The sequence below is a fragment of the Arvicanthis niloticus genome, chromosome 30, assembly GCF_011762505.2.
Source record: "Arvicanthis niloticus isolate mArvNil1 chromosome 30, mArvNil1.pat.X, whole genome shotgun sequence".
Lineage (NCBI taxonomy): Eukaryota > Metazoa > Chordata > Mammalia > Rodentia > Muridae > Arvicanthis > Arvicanthis niloticus.
Window position 1 is genome coordinate 17461142 of NC_133438.1, and position 14553 is coordinate 17475694.

A 14553-nucleotide genomic window follows, 5' to 3' on the forward strand; every position below is an offset into this window, starting at 1 on the left:
TTCTGGGTTCATGATCATGCCATGTGCAATGACATTAAGCCATGGGGGTTGTACTGGCAGTTTTTGTGTGTCACCTTGACAAAACCTAGAGTCATCAGAGAAGAAGGAGCTTCATTTTAGAAAATACCTCCATGAGATATAACTCTGAGGCATTTTCTCAATTAGTGATTAGTGGTGGAGGGCCCAGCCCATTGTGGATGGTGCCATTTCTGAGCTAGTGGTCCTGGTTTTATAAGAAGGCAAGGTGAACAAGCCAGGGGAAGCAAGCCATGGTTCAGAACCTGATCATTCTCTTTTGTTCTCTCATTACATGATAAACTTTCCCATATTTTCGTGCTCCCTGTAGAGTTTATCTCTGTAGCACTCCGGAGAGTGACTGATACACACCCAGTGAGCATTTGCCAAATACAGATGAATGAATAATTCCTGAAGACATAAAGAGATGACGTGAAGACATGATGTGAGGGTGCCCCACTGGAGTTAATGCACTGGAAGCTTGGTCCTTGGTGGAACAGTGTGGGGTGGTTTGGAACCTTTAAGACCAAGGGCTTTGTTGGAAATAACTAGCTCTTTTAGAATGTTGCCCTCGGAAGGGATTTAATAGTTTTCTTGAGATCCTAGTTGGACTCCAAAAAGAGAGATTTCTACATGACCAAGCTGCTGGGATAATCTCTTGTGCACTGTATGAAGGTTGTTTTTGTATTACTCAAGTGCTGGTCTCCATACTGGCAGAGATTTGAGTACAGGCCAGACCTTATAGTTATTTATAAGTAAAGCATCGCCTGTCTCAGTGTTTTGTACCATCTCTGTCACCTTCTGATTGGTTCAATAAAATGCTAAACGGCCTATAAGCAAACCAGGACAGGATAGGTAGAACTTCCAGGCAGAGATAGGAACTTTGAATAAGAGTCAGAGGCAGGAGATTCGACAGTCAGACATGGAAGAAGAGACCTGGACTAAAGGAAAGGTAACAAACCACATGGTGAGATGGGGCTAGATGATCAGATTTACTTAAAGGAACTAGATGAGAGTCTGCAAAGCTTTCATAATTATCAAAAAGACTCCATGAAATCACTTGGGTGGCTGGCAGGTTGAGACAGTCCAATGACAAATACCAAGCCTGGGTTACTCTCTGGCTTGTCTCTCCATGTGATCTCTTCCTCTGCTTCTGTCAATAACATACAATCTCAACTTTTTAGCTCACAAAATGACAGCCACATAAGCCCCTTTCCTTTGTATTTTGCTTTTTGTATTTTGCTACATTTGGGTATTTTGTTATAGGCTTAGGCAACTAAAACAAAATGAAATAAATTCTATTGTAGGACCCTTTGTTAGTTATCATCTCCCAGATGCATTGTTACCTTCCTGGCATTATTTCACATCTAAGGAGGCTTACCACTTTGACTTTACCTCTGGGACCCTTCCTGATTCGTTTCTGGTAGGGTTGGATCAACATGAACATTGCCAAGAACCTCAAGAAATGGAGAACTGGTGTTGACTCTATTTTCTGGTCATTTTACAGTCCTATTCTTGACAGGAATTAAATTTCCTTGATACGGTCCTCTCTCCTTTCCCCTTCACCCACTATGTAACCCCAGCAGAGTTAGAACAATGTTCTATCTATCACCTGTCCCTCTTGTTGCGAGTTCCTGGGCTCTGACATCTCTTTCATTTCTAACTTCTGCCAAGACACCCATGTCTAACCTCTTATCTGTGTCTATACTTACATCTATGATTCTTTTGCCTACACGTACGTCTGTGTGACACCCACATGCAGCACCTGTAGTGGCCACAAAGGTAGTCAGATCCCCCCAGGACTGGAGTTAAAGATATTAGTGAGCCACCATGTAATGATGGGAGTGGAACTCTGTTCCTTTGGAAAAGCAACCAGTGTTCTTACCCATTGAGCCATATTTCTAGCCCCATGTTTGTGTCTCTTCATCAGAACCATCTGGATTACGCTTAGATAGCTTCTGCTTACCCTTCAAGATCCCCTCCACCCTTCTCCCCCATATTTTGTGACCCAGGAAGGTGAGCCATGTAACCTTGCCCAATGGACTCCCCTAGCTTTCAGTGTGTGTGTGTTTGGTGGGGTGGGGGGAGGGGTCAGTTAGCGTGAAATACCAGTGTGAAATCAAAAGTTACAAGGAAGTCAGAGTATTTACTTTCCTCTCACTGCTACATTGTCTCCAGCGGAGCAACTTCTCTATTTTCTTAGCATCCATTTGGGAATTTCATTCATATATTCAGACTGTCCTCTTACCCTCCCCCATTCAGGCACTGAGGTATTGAAAGTTCCCTGCTTCTGGGCATGGTTCCACCCTGTGTTATTTTTCTTATAACTTGTGCATGTTTTTTTTTGGTTTTTTTTGGTTTTTTTTTTTTTTTGACATGGTCTCTTAATTAAGCTCTCTTCAAATTATACAGTTTGATGGTTTCACAGCTACTTGCCAGGATGCTGACTGGTGAGCCAAGCAAGGCTCCACCATCACCAAGCCATGTGATGTCACTCCTCTGGAGTTTATCAGTACACATACATTTATTAATGCAAAGAACTGTGGTCATTACTTTCGTTCTTTATCTCACCAGGTGGCAGTGACTTGGCGGATCTGAGACAACCTACACTGCGGAAAACATGGAGAGACCAGGCAAACTACTCACACGTTTCTCCTGTAAGTTGCTTCTCCCTCAACATCTTACCATCTCCCTACATCCCACAGCACAACTTCCTTTCTCTCCACCCTACTGTGCTGCAGAGGTAGTTTCTATAAGCCATGGGTAGCCACCTCAATTTTTTTTTTTACTTGAAAATAGATTTTCTTTCATAAAACATCTTATGATTATGGTTTTCCCTCCCCCAATTCCTCCCAACCATTTTCTCACCAACCCAATTCCATACCTTTTCTTTCTCTCACTGGGAAACAAACAGGATTCTAAATAAAAAGTAATGATTCATCATCATCATCATCATCATCATCATCATCATCATCATCATAATCATCAGACCAGAATAGGGGGAAAACAAACAGAAAAAAAGAGCTAAAGAAAAGCACAAGGAAATACGCAGATGCTGAGATACACAGAAAACCCATTAAGTTTGCTTTTGTGTTGGCTGTCTGCTGCTGGGGATGGGGGTCTCCTCTTAAGTGTGATTTGTATTCCCACAGAAACTTCTTTGGAGGAAGCTAATCTTTCCTTTGAGAGTGACTGTCACTTGGAGATAGGTTCTGGTTAGGAATGGTAGGTTTTATTCACTTCCCCCACTCCATCTGGCTTAGACCCCTGGAGGCCTCATGCATCTGTCTCTGTGAATTCCTATGTCCATCAGTCCTGTTTGTAGGAGGCCTTGTTTCCTTGGCGACCTTCAACAGCACTGGCTCTTACAGTCTTCCTTCCTCATCTTCCACAGGGTCACCCAATCCCTGAAAGGAGAGAGCTGATAGAGAAATCCCAGTATCCAATGTCTCTCACTCTCCGCACACTGTCTTGTTTTTGTCACAGACACTTCTTAATCTTAGTCTACTGCCACTGCCTTTCACCCTTAATGAGAAAATGAGGCCCTGTAATAGTGAGAGTGTGAGAGTCACATGTAACTGGCCAGGTCGGGCTCTCTCCTGCTGTGGGCACCTTACCAGCCACAGTGCAGCACTCAACACTGACAGTGCAGCACTCAACACTGACTGCCAAACCAGAGGATCCACGCCTTGAAGGGCAAATGATAGCTACCTTTGATGCAGGAACGTCCTGTGTCCTGTGCAGTTTTTCTGCATACTGTATCTGCTCTACTGGACCGATAGGAGGATTTCCTAGGGCCAGAATGAATTTAGGGGTAAGAAAACAGCTTCCAGGTAAAATATTCTTTGAGAGTGTCACCACTTCCTGGCAGGAAACACCGATGTCGAGCCACTTCCTGTGTTCCGCTGCTGAGCAACATCCTCCGCAAGGAGCAACTTAAATCACTTCAGATTGACATTCACACACAGAGCTCAAGGGCTTAATTTAGACACTGACTCCAGAGTGAAAGAACATAAGCCATGGGTGGATGTTTATAATGTATACCTTTTCCACACTTAAAAGAAACAAGCAAGCAAGGAAGGAAGAAAGAAACAAACCAAGGTCACAAGTACCACAGGCTCTGGTGAGGTTACAGATTGGAGTTCAAGGCGAAACAGACACATTGTGTAGAAATGGACCCCAGTGGCCTGTTCTCATTGTCTGAACTCTGACATTGCTTCAGGCCAAGTTTGGAGAAAGGTATCCTTTCCTCCAGTTACCTATAAGCACCCGGTTAAGATTTGTTTGCTTGTAAACATGCAGGAAATTCTCATGGAATGCAGTTCTCTTCCGTCTCACACAGGAGCTCCAGGATTGGGTTATTTTATTGGTTTGTCTGATAAGAAGACAGGGCTGGGAAAGAACAATGTTTGGACAATATTGATGAGGACCCCAAATCACACATTTCTGTTCTGTCATACCTCACTTGTGACTTTTACAGTTACAACTGTGGTCATGTGACTGTAGGACCAAGCAACATTTCTGACTTCCCAGTCCGAAAATGGGGAAACGGGAAGAGGGAGTCAAATCAAGACAACTGAGTCTCTCCTAGTGATTTCCAAAGGTTTCACTGGTCATACTGGGTCTATGCCAGCGCTCTTTCTAAGGGATAATGGGAATTTCGCAGAATATGCTGCAATTATGGAAAATTTGGCTTTCTGACCCATCCAGGAAATACAATCTTATCTTTTTCCTCTTCCATCTTGTGAAGAAGTTCAGTCTGTCCGCAAAAGCAGCATGACTCTCAGTTGCAGTTGTGTCTAAAAGGATTTGCATATGGTAGATGGGGTGGAATTGGATGCATACTTAGTGATAGGTTAAATCAAGGTGGCCTATCAGTTTTGACTATTTCTCATTTATGTCCACTTTATTAAATTCATCTTTATCAGCATTATAAACTTACAAACTTTAAAAAGCATTAAAACAAGAGAAATGAATAATTGATGATACTTTAACGCTGCCAACGTTTGTACTGCGAATGTGTTTGTGTGTCTTTTGTTATTTTGCCAGGGATCATGTTCATGGTGTTTGCTGAATTTCATAGCCCAATTTTACAATTAGCATATATTAACCGTGCTCCTGTTACTGCAGTTCATGTCATACATTACATATCCAGTAAAACCAATGCATTCCATCTTGTAGGATTTCTGATGGAGATTGGTAGCCATGTCAAAATGACAGCTGTCACTGGCTGAGCACTTCCTGTGTGTCAGGCATACTCTTCAGCATGTCAGTAGAGAGTTTACTTTGTTTTACTCTTTGTAGCACACATGAACAAGGTCTTGATATCATCCCTAGGAATAACAAGGAAACTGAGGCACAGACATGGCTGATAGAACTTTGTAAGCACCACACAGTTATTGTTTGCTTGTTTTTTTTTAAATAATAAGATGGCCAGGCATGGTGGGATGTTCCTGCAATCCTAGTACATAGTATAGTATAGTATAATAACATAATAATATATTAGTATAATATAGTAAAGTATAATATAGCATACTATATAGAACAGTGTAGTCTAATTAATATAGTATAGTAATTTCAAAGCCAACCTTAGAAAAATGATACCCTCTCTCAAAACAAAACAAACTAATAAAATAATGTCTATAGTAATAAAAAATAATGTTGTCGATATAAACTAACGCAAAACTTATCTCCCCCTCTAAAAGGTATTCTGCTTCAAAACCTTATTACAAAAAAAAAAAAAAATTGTATTTGAAGCAGGCTGACTCATATTTCTGAGGATCAAAGTATGTCTATAAAATCACACATAAAGTGAATATTTGAAAACTGTGCTGTCACACTAATGAACTGTGTCTTCTTACCCCAGCTGGCTCCTCTATTCTAATCAAATTACTGCTTTGCTGCATAAAGAATCTTGAACAATTTTTAAAAGTTGTTTGACAGCTCGCTCCTTGTCGGCTTAATCGTGTTATTTTCTGCTGCGGCTTGTGGTACTTATTAAAATAATTATTATCCATTTTGGAGTGTTAATAACCCCAGCATTTCCCATTTGGACACAGCACGGATGGACTTGGTGTAGGGAGAGCCTGATAACTTCTATCACAACTGAGTGTGAATATCAGCACTGAGGGGACCCAGGGCTGTTCTAGAGGCATGAAAAGCAATAGCTGAAAAGTGATAGCTGAACGAGATCACCAGCAAATGATCTAATGTTTCAAATTTGTTTTTATACAAGGGGCTTCGATGAGAGGATGCCTCAAACCCCATCTAAAGCAGTTTAAGCAGGGTGATCCCACAGTATGCTTTCCCGGGTCTGAATTGAGTAAGAACAGTGAAACTAAAAGCAGACTTCTTCTGAGCGTTTACTTAGTGCTTATTTTTAATGTTTGCATGTGCACACACACAACACACCTGTGGAGGCAGAAGAGAGTGTCAGGTCCCCTTGAGCTGGAGTTGCAGGTAGTTGTGAGCCACCTAATATCAATATGGGCACAGAGCTCAGATGCCAGCCAGAGAAGAGCAGCTGGTGCTCCTAACCTCAGAGCCATCTCTCCAGCCCCTTATTTAGTGATTCTCATAGGCAATGGATTCCAGTGTTGGTTTTGTTTGTTTGTTTTTTAAGAAGCTCATTCCCTTCCAGTCACTATCTGTCTCACTGTTTACCCCCACATGGCTAACCTGTGCTCTCTGCTGATCCTGCTGCTCCATTCCTTACATGAGAGGTGATGAGCACAGAATGAACTCTGAACTCTTGGTTTACCCCTTAGCAGTATTTCCTGGAGATGTTTCCTTATCAGAATGTCTCATGATTTCTTTATTTTTTTCTTTACAGCTACCTAATATTCCATTGTGTGCATGTACCATAGTTTAATTAGCCTTTCATCTGACGATATATACTGGTACTATTTCTGGCCTTTTGCTTTTATAAACAACGCAATTTCGAGTAACCTTGGTTATAAATGACTTTGATGTGTGCAGATATGTCAATGCAACGTCTTCCCTGAAGTGAGGCTGCTGGGTCAGAGAGCGAATACATTTGTGATTGTTAAAAATAACATTAAAAATGCCCTTTGTAGAGGTTTTCTCCCCTTGTCTGACACCAGCAATGTAGGTGACAACCCATTACCTTCTGGCCTGTGGAACAGAATTTTGTTGAATGTTTTAATTTTTTGTAGCTCAAATCATTTAAAAGAAAAAAAAGAAAGAAAAGAAAAAAGTGTGAATACAATTTTAATTAGCAGAGCTCACAGGCTCCCTGAATAATCTAAAAGAGAATTTTCTAGATGCAGTCTTTAAATTTTTAGGGGAAGTATGGCGTCTTGGCCGCAGTGTCCTCAGATCGTAAGTCACAACATAGCTGCTGGAAGAGCAGCTGTGTTAATGAGGGCTTCTGGGATTTAAGCCGGGGCTCCTTTCATGCGAGCTGTAGAGGCAGGGGCAACAGTCTGTGCCCTTGAGGGAGAAACGGAGCAGCAAGGAGTGAAGCCCGGATCAGACTGAAGCCAATCATGAGTCAGAACCTTGACATTAACCACATAGGCTCAGTACCCCCACACGGTGAGAGTATCAGGACTCAGTACCCCCACATGGTGAAAGTATCAAGACTCAGTACCCTCACATGGTAAGAATATCAGGACTCAGTACTCCCCATATGGTGAGATTATCAGGACTCAGTACCCCCACATGGTGAGAGTATCAAGACTCAGTACCCTCACATGGTGAGAGTATCAAGACTCAGTACTCCTACATGGTGAGAGTATCAGGACTCAGTACCCCCACATGGTGAGAGTATCAAGACTCAGTACTCCCACATGGTGAGAATATCAGGACTCAGTACCCCCACATGGTGAGAGTATCAGGACTCAGTGCCCCCACATGGTGAGAGTATCAAGACTCAGTACTCCCACATGGTGAGTACCCACACACAGCGAGAGTATCAGAATGGTGGGTAAGGAGAGAAGCAGATGCAGTCAATAGCTATTCTCAGGAAGGAGTATGGAACAAGGCACTGATCTAACCAGTGAAATCTGTGCCTTAGCAACATCGTAGATCAGAAAGGTTAGGTTAGCCATATCAGGAGGAATGAAATGCTTATATCCTAGAGTCAATCGATCTTCTCAAACCCACCCATGAGATACTAAATCTCTTTAAAGTAGGTCAAAGCAACATGAACATAAAAAAGAGATTTACATATACTGTATGTATGTATGTATGTATGTATGTATGTGTGTATGTGTGTGTGTGTATGTATGTATGTATGTATGTATATGTGTGTGTGCCTGTGTGGAAGTCAGAAAAACTAGTGGAGGTTCTTTCCTTCTAACATATGGATCTCAGGGTTCCAACTCCAGCTGTGAGCCTTGGCAGCACGTATGTTTACCCGCTGAGCCATTTCGGCAGCCCAATACTTATAAGCATGTTTATTAAAAGTGTTGAGAAAATGCCCAGTTGGTAAAATGATCTTTACACAGGCTCACAGACCTCAGTTGGAATCTGAGAATGGTAGCTTGAACCTGTAGCCCCAGTACTGAAGGTAGAAAGACAAGGGCATCCCAGTGGTTCATTGGTCGGCCAGCCTAGCTCGGTGAGCTCCCCAGGACTCTGCTCAAAAACTAAGGTAGAAGTAACAGAGACACTCAGCATCCAGCTATGTCTTAAACACACACACACACACACACACACACACACACACACACACACACACACACACCAGACATACATACACACACACCACAGGCACATATGTATATGTATATGTATATGTATATGTATATGTATATGTATATGTATATGTATATGTATATGTATATGTTTATGTTTATGTTTATGTATACACACACACACATATATATACACACTAAACACCAAAAGATATTTGCATACACTTATATTGTGTGAGTATATGGGGGCTATAAGATAACTTTAGTTTTCATATCTGTATGCTCAATTTTCTTTCTTTCTTTCTTTCTTTCTTTCTTTCTTTCTTTCTTTCTCTTTCTTGTTTCATGTGGCTCAGCCAAGAAACAGGGTATTTTTTTTTTTTTGTCAACTGTCCCTTCCTGAATCAGCAATCTGTATGACCATGTTTTGTACACTTATTTCCCCATATTTTACAGTTTTTTATTTGAGCCAAAATAAAGGAAATCACAAGCCTTGAAGGTGGGAAGCCTTTCATGACTGTCTCTTTGGTGTATAAACACACTTTTTCAACCACTTTGTTATATGTCTCTCATAATTCCAACAGATGCAATCAATCTTGGCTCCATTTTCTATTCTATTATAATGGTTATTTTCACAAGGCACTGTCTCAGAATCTTCTTAACTGGTCTCTCAGCAATCCATTTGACACACAACGAGATTAATAATGTTCCTTAAACAGCACTTTCATTATGTAACTGCTAAAATATCTTCAGAATCATCTCTTATTTATATTCATGACTTTTAAGCTTACAGTAGAATATTGCCCCCAAAGAAAACCTTATGTACAATCCCTGTGTAGTACATCAATGAAGGCAATATTTTTTTTATTACTTACTTACTTAATTAATTAACTTTTATTTATTTATATATGTATATGTGTGTACATGTGTGTGTGTGTGTCATGGTGTCCATGTGAGATCAGAATATAACTTGTGAGAGTTGGTTTTTCTCCTACAATGCAGGTTATAGGGATAAAAGCTAGGCTGTTAAGATTGGCCGCAAGCACCTTTCCCCACCGAGCTGTCTCTTTCCCTGAAGGTAGCATCTTATAAGAACTGATGAAGACAAACAGTGAAAACCACAGGGCTATTTTGATTCACGTGAAAAGAATTACCACAGATAATATTCAGGTTTTCAATATAGCTCTGACTCTTATTTGAATGAAAACAAAAATGATTTGCAAAATAAGTGGAAGCTGTTAATAAGGATTTTGTAGTGACCAAGTGGCAATCTAGAGCATCAAGATGAGCAGAAATTTCCTCAGCCTGGCTCTGATGTTTCCGGGAAGCCATAGTGCCGAATGGAGTCTGAGTGCTTAATTCTTTAAGACCTAAAATTTGGAAAATACGTTTAAGAATCAGGTTTGTTCTAGCTCAGTTCCTCCAAGTCTTCTGCTCAAAGTGTGTTGTGGCTTCAGCAAAAGGAGCTTACAATCACAGTCTGGAAGTCAGCCAAGGGAAACAGCAATAGCCTATACCATTACGGGTGTTTTTTCTAAAAGCTTTTTTTTTTTTTGTGAAAAATTTTCGCAAACTCAAAGTTCACAGGTTCTTTTACAGCTTTGAAGTAGATATTCTGTACATGCAAACATGAAAAACTGAAAACAAACTAGCCTAAACCTATGCATGCCTTTATATATAAAATGTGTATATATAGTGCATGTATTATATGTTTTATATATATTATATAAAATGCACGCATTAAGTATAATGTATAATGCACATAGAACATATATATAATACATGTATTGTGTAATGTGTCAGTATGGGTATAATATATAATATTATATATTATAATATATGTAGATATATATTATATATATACACATCATTACATGATATGTACATAAAACCTTTTTGTCCTGGAAAAATCGGTCTGGGGAGGACACCTTTCCTTTGTGTTGATCTCTGTAAATACTGTAGTGAATTGGTTCTGTGCTCTCCCATTCATGTTCACTGTGACTTGTACACTGGGTCCTTGAACCTATGGAAATACATCTTCCAGCAAAACTTTCAAGACAAACATGTTAGGACAGGTGTTCTTCAGCTACCAGGCCCCTAATAATCACACCGAGAGTTAGGCTAAGGGATGGAATGCATCGAATTGCTTCTTGAGCCTGAGTGTCATTTTGCACGGTGCCTTTTTGCTGCTTTGGCTGCTGTTGTCGAGTCCTGTGTTGCACACTTGCCTCTGAGCTTGAGGAATCGCTTGTGGAGATTTGCCCCATATCCACAAGTGGCAAGGGCATTTTCATGGCATTCTTGTTTTTAAAAGCATTTTTACATCTTCTTCTCGTGCTCTATTTCCCTCTGACCATTGTGAGACTTTCTAAAAATTTTTTTTTGGTAAAATAATCTTTGTTGGACAACACTATCAAGCCAAGCACACATTCAGCAAACACACTGTAACCCCACAAGCTCAACAGTCACGAACAGTGTGAACATCGGTGTGGGAGGCAGCATCTGTTAGTGCAGGCAGGTCGTTCGCTATGATTTTGAGAGTGACTCAGTAGGGCACCAAGGGAAGAGTGTAGGTTACAAGAACATCAACCTAGAGTTTCTGCAGAGGACACCTAAAGAAACTCAATTAAAGTCTAGTACCTGCAGAAGATACAACTACACGTTAGAGAGATGGTTAGAAAACTTACTCTATGAAAGGAAACATGCTGTAGCAATAGTTAAAATATTTTAAAGTTATGTGGTATCAGGTGTGACCAGTCACTCAGACACAATATAAGCCCATGCATTTGGCTATGGCCCAATAAAGTTTTGTTTTCTTTTGTTTTGTTTTTTTTTGGTTTTTTGTTTGTTTGTTTTCATGAGACTCGGGCAGAGTCACACGGGAGACGCAGGATTCGAACCGGGAGAGAGAGGGCACAGGTTGCCCTCCAGAGGCCGGCACCTAAGCCGCTGCACCACAACTCGTTCACTAAAGCCTTTTTTAAATTCAGGAAGTGGGCTACATGTGGCACACAGACTGTCTTTTTCTTACCCCTGTATTACAGTGTAAACAATTCTTGTTTATATCACCTGCTGCAGCAATATATTACCATTATGTTACATCCACAGATGTCCTCATTTTGTTTCTGTTGCTGTGATGAAATACTCTGACAAAAAGAAGCTTACCAGAGAAGAGGTTTACTTTAGGTCACAGCTCCAGTTCTTTATTCCAGAGAAGTCAAAGCAGCAGAGATATGTATGACAGCTAATCACATCACATACACAGTCAAGAGCGAGAAAAACACACACATGTTTTTATCCAGCTTACTTTCTTCACTTTTCTATGGTTCAAGGCCCAGCCTAAGGAACGTTGCTGCACACAGTAGGCTGAGTCTTCCCATATGAGTTAATATAATCAAGGCAATCTCCCACAAACATTCCCAAGGAAAACATAGAGACTAGCCTAAGGAATGGTGCTTCCCACAGTGGGCTGAATCTTTCCTTCGTGTAATCAAGACATTGCCCATGTGATGACCTAATCTACATGACTCTGACTCACTTCCCAGATGATTCTTGATCAGGTTGGCCTAGTGACAATGAAAATTAATCATCACAAACAAATCAAGATAGCTACAAACATTTTTCTACTTCTGTTGAGAAGTAGAGTTTAGCTCTCTTCCACTTTGAATAGAGGGTGTTCTTTGTTATTTTCTCTCCTGATAGAATGTTGTACATGTTCTTCTGAATCCTGTAACACTGGATTACAAAAGATTAAAACAAAACAAACAAAGAAAAATAACCTGTAGCTTGCTCCTGAGCCTCTCAAGAAGCTAATGTACCCTAAAATACGGTGGTACCTAGGAGAATGGAGCCAATAAATGATGCAGGCTAAAGTCTCATGCAATAGCCAACTTCATTCAGAGCTTCAACCAATTCATAGTCTAGGAGTTAAGAGGAGTCACATGAGTGAAGTATACAATCACAAGCCTATACAAAGAATACAGTCTACATGTGGTGGACAAGAAGCATGTAAACAAATAACAATATCCAGTTATAATGAGTATCAGAAGTAAACTCACTCCTATGTGCTACATCTGGGAGCAGCACAAAAGCATAATTCAAGAACAATCCCCTAGTTTTGAAGAAATTAGCGTATCAAGACTATTGGATTTTTGGAGTTTTCTCACAAGCACTGAGACAGCTCCTCAGAGGACTCTATTCTTGTACCAGTATGTTCCAAATCTGATAACCCTCTGGTCGCTAATACTGAAGAAGTCCAAGGTTCTGAGGGAAGAGATGCCATATGGATCGAGGGTTGAGTGAGGAAAATATTAAGGTACTACATATGTAAATGAGAAAGCCATCTTTCAGTGGGACTCCAGTATGAGTCTGGCTTCATAGCACAAACAAGCCATTCTTAAAACACCCTATCTAAATTGCAATTGATCCAAATAAATGGTGTCTTTTTTTTTTTTAATTTTAAGGCATTTTGAGGCGTTGCACCTAGTTCAAGGCTTCAGAAATTATCTACTAGAAGACAGACCATGAGAGCAGCAGCATGCTGAACACTGAACACTGCACAATTACCTGCAAGTAAGGTGGTATTTGGACAGCTTGTGTGTGATTCAATGCCCTCAGATGCAGACTTTCCAGAGATGACAGTGAGAAGCCATCAGAAAAGGGGTAGAGGACCCAGGAAGTCAGATGGGCAGGGGAACTCATCAGTAGGCTATCATGATGAACTCAGCAATACTGTGAGCCAGTGATTTTAGATCACAGTATCAGTGTGGAGACACTTTCAGCCCCAGGGTTTGAATTACACATTCTTATCACATACTGGGTATAGCTTTTGATGTACACAAAGAAGACAGTTTCTAAATAAAAATATGGCTATACTATTTTAGCTGTATATTTTTACAGTTAGACTTTCAATAAAGGCAGAGGAGAGCTGCGGGGGGGTGGGGTGGGGGGAGGCAGGGAGGAAACGGACTGTGTATACAAGAGAATATGTGCAAGGAATAATCACATGTGCGTGTGTGCAAAAATATCCTAATGAAGCCTGTTATTTTGTAGCCTAACAAAAAATTCCGTTAACAAGTTAAATAAGATAGAATGCTGCACACAAAATAATTAGACATGTAAAAATTTGAGTTTGGTGTTGACAGTTTTCTGAGCTAGCAGTCAAGCCACCATGAAGACATAAACAACAAAAGGGTCAGTGTGCAGGGGCCATCTCCGGTGCAGTGCTGTGACAGGTGGCTTATTATGCAGTGAGAGATAAGTCCAAGAACCATCCAGCGATGCTGTACTGCACTGTTTTCAGGTGCCTGTGTTCTGTTTGCCAGTTCAAATTCCACATTTTTTCAGAAGGTAGCAGATGCCTTCAAAGTTTTGTATTCTACACGAGAATCAAGTCTGTACTCTGTGAATTGTTGCCACACAATTATTAAAAAAAAAAAAAAAAAAAAAAAAAAAAAAAAAAAAAAACCACCTTCTCCTTGAGTGATATAAACAGATATCTCCATGGTCCAAGAAGTCTTTATCCTCTGCTGAACACATCATATTCTTGAGAATCTAATCATTCTCAACAGTTTTACATACTTTTAAAAATATGATTAATATGCACTGATTAGGTAAGAGGTTCTTCGTTTTTGTTTTGTTATGTGTTTTGTTGGTTGGTTGGTTGGTTGGTTGGTTGGTTGGTTTTTGGTTTGGGGGTTTTTTGTTTTTGTTTTTCAATACCATTTGAAGTCCCACCTGTATGTCGAAAGCCTTGTGCTATATCTAACAATAGCTACTGTGCTAACACTATTATGGAGTATGTTTGAAGCTGTTAGATTTTTATTTGCTAACCAGATTCCTGTGTATTTGATCAATGTGAATTAAATAAATAAAATCA

At 40.3% G+C, this 14553-nt stretch overlaps 1 protein-coding gene across 2 annotated transcripts in view; it reads left to right on the top strand.

Moving 5' to 3' along the window:
- The window catches only part of LOC143440987 (uncharacterized), a 125276-nt gene extending 111691 nt beyond the window's left edge, over positions 1 to 13585 (top strand). For both annotated transcript variants that reach the window (XR_013108254.1, XM_076927977.1), the window contains exons 3-4: positions 2590 to 2672; positions 13139 to 13585. Coding sequence is in view for 1 of the 2 variants with exons in the window: in XM_076927977.1 (XP_076784092.1) it covers positions 2590 to 2672; positions 13139 to 13147 (92 nt within the window). In the remaining variant the exon portion in view is untranslated. The remainder of the gene's footprint in view (positions 1 to 2589; positions 2673 to 13138) is intronic.
- Positions 13586 to 14553: the final 968 nt, after the last annotated feature.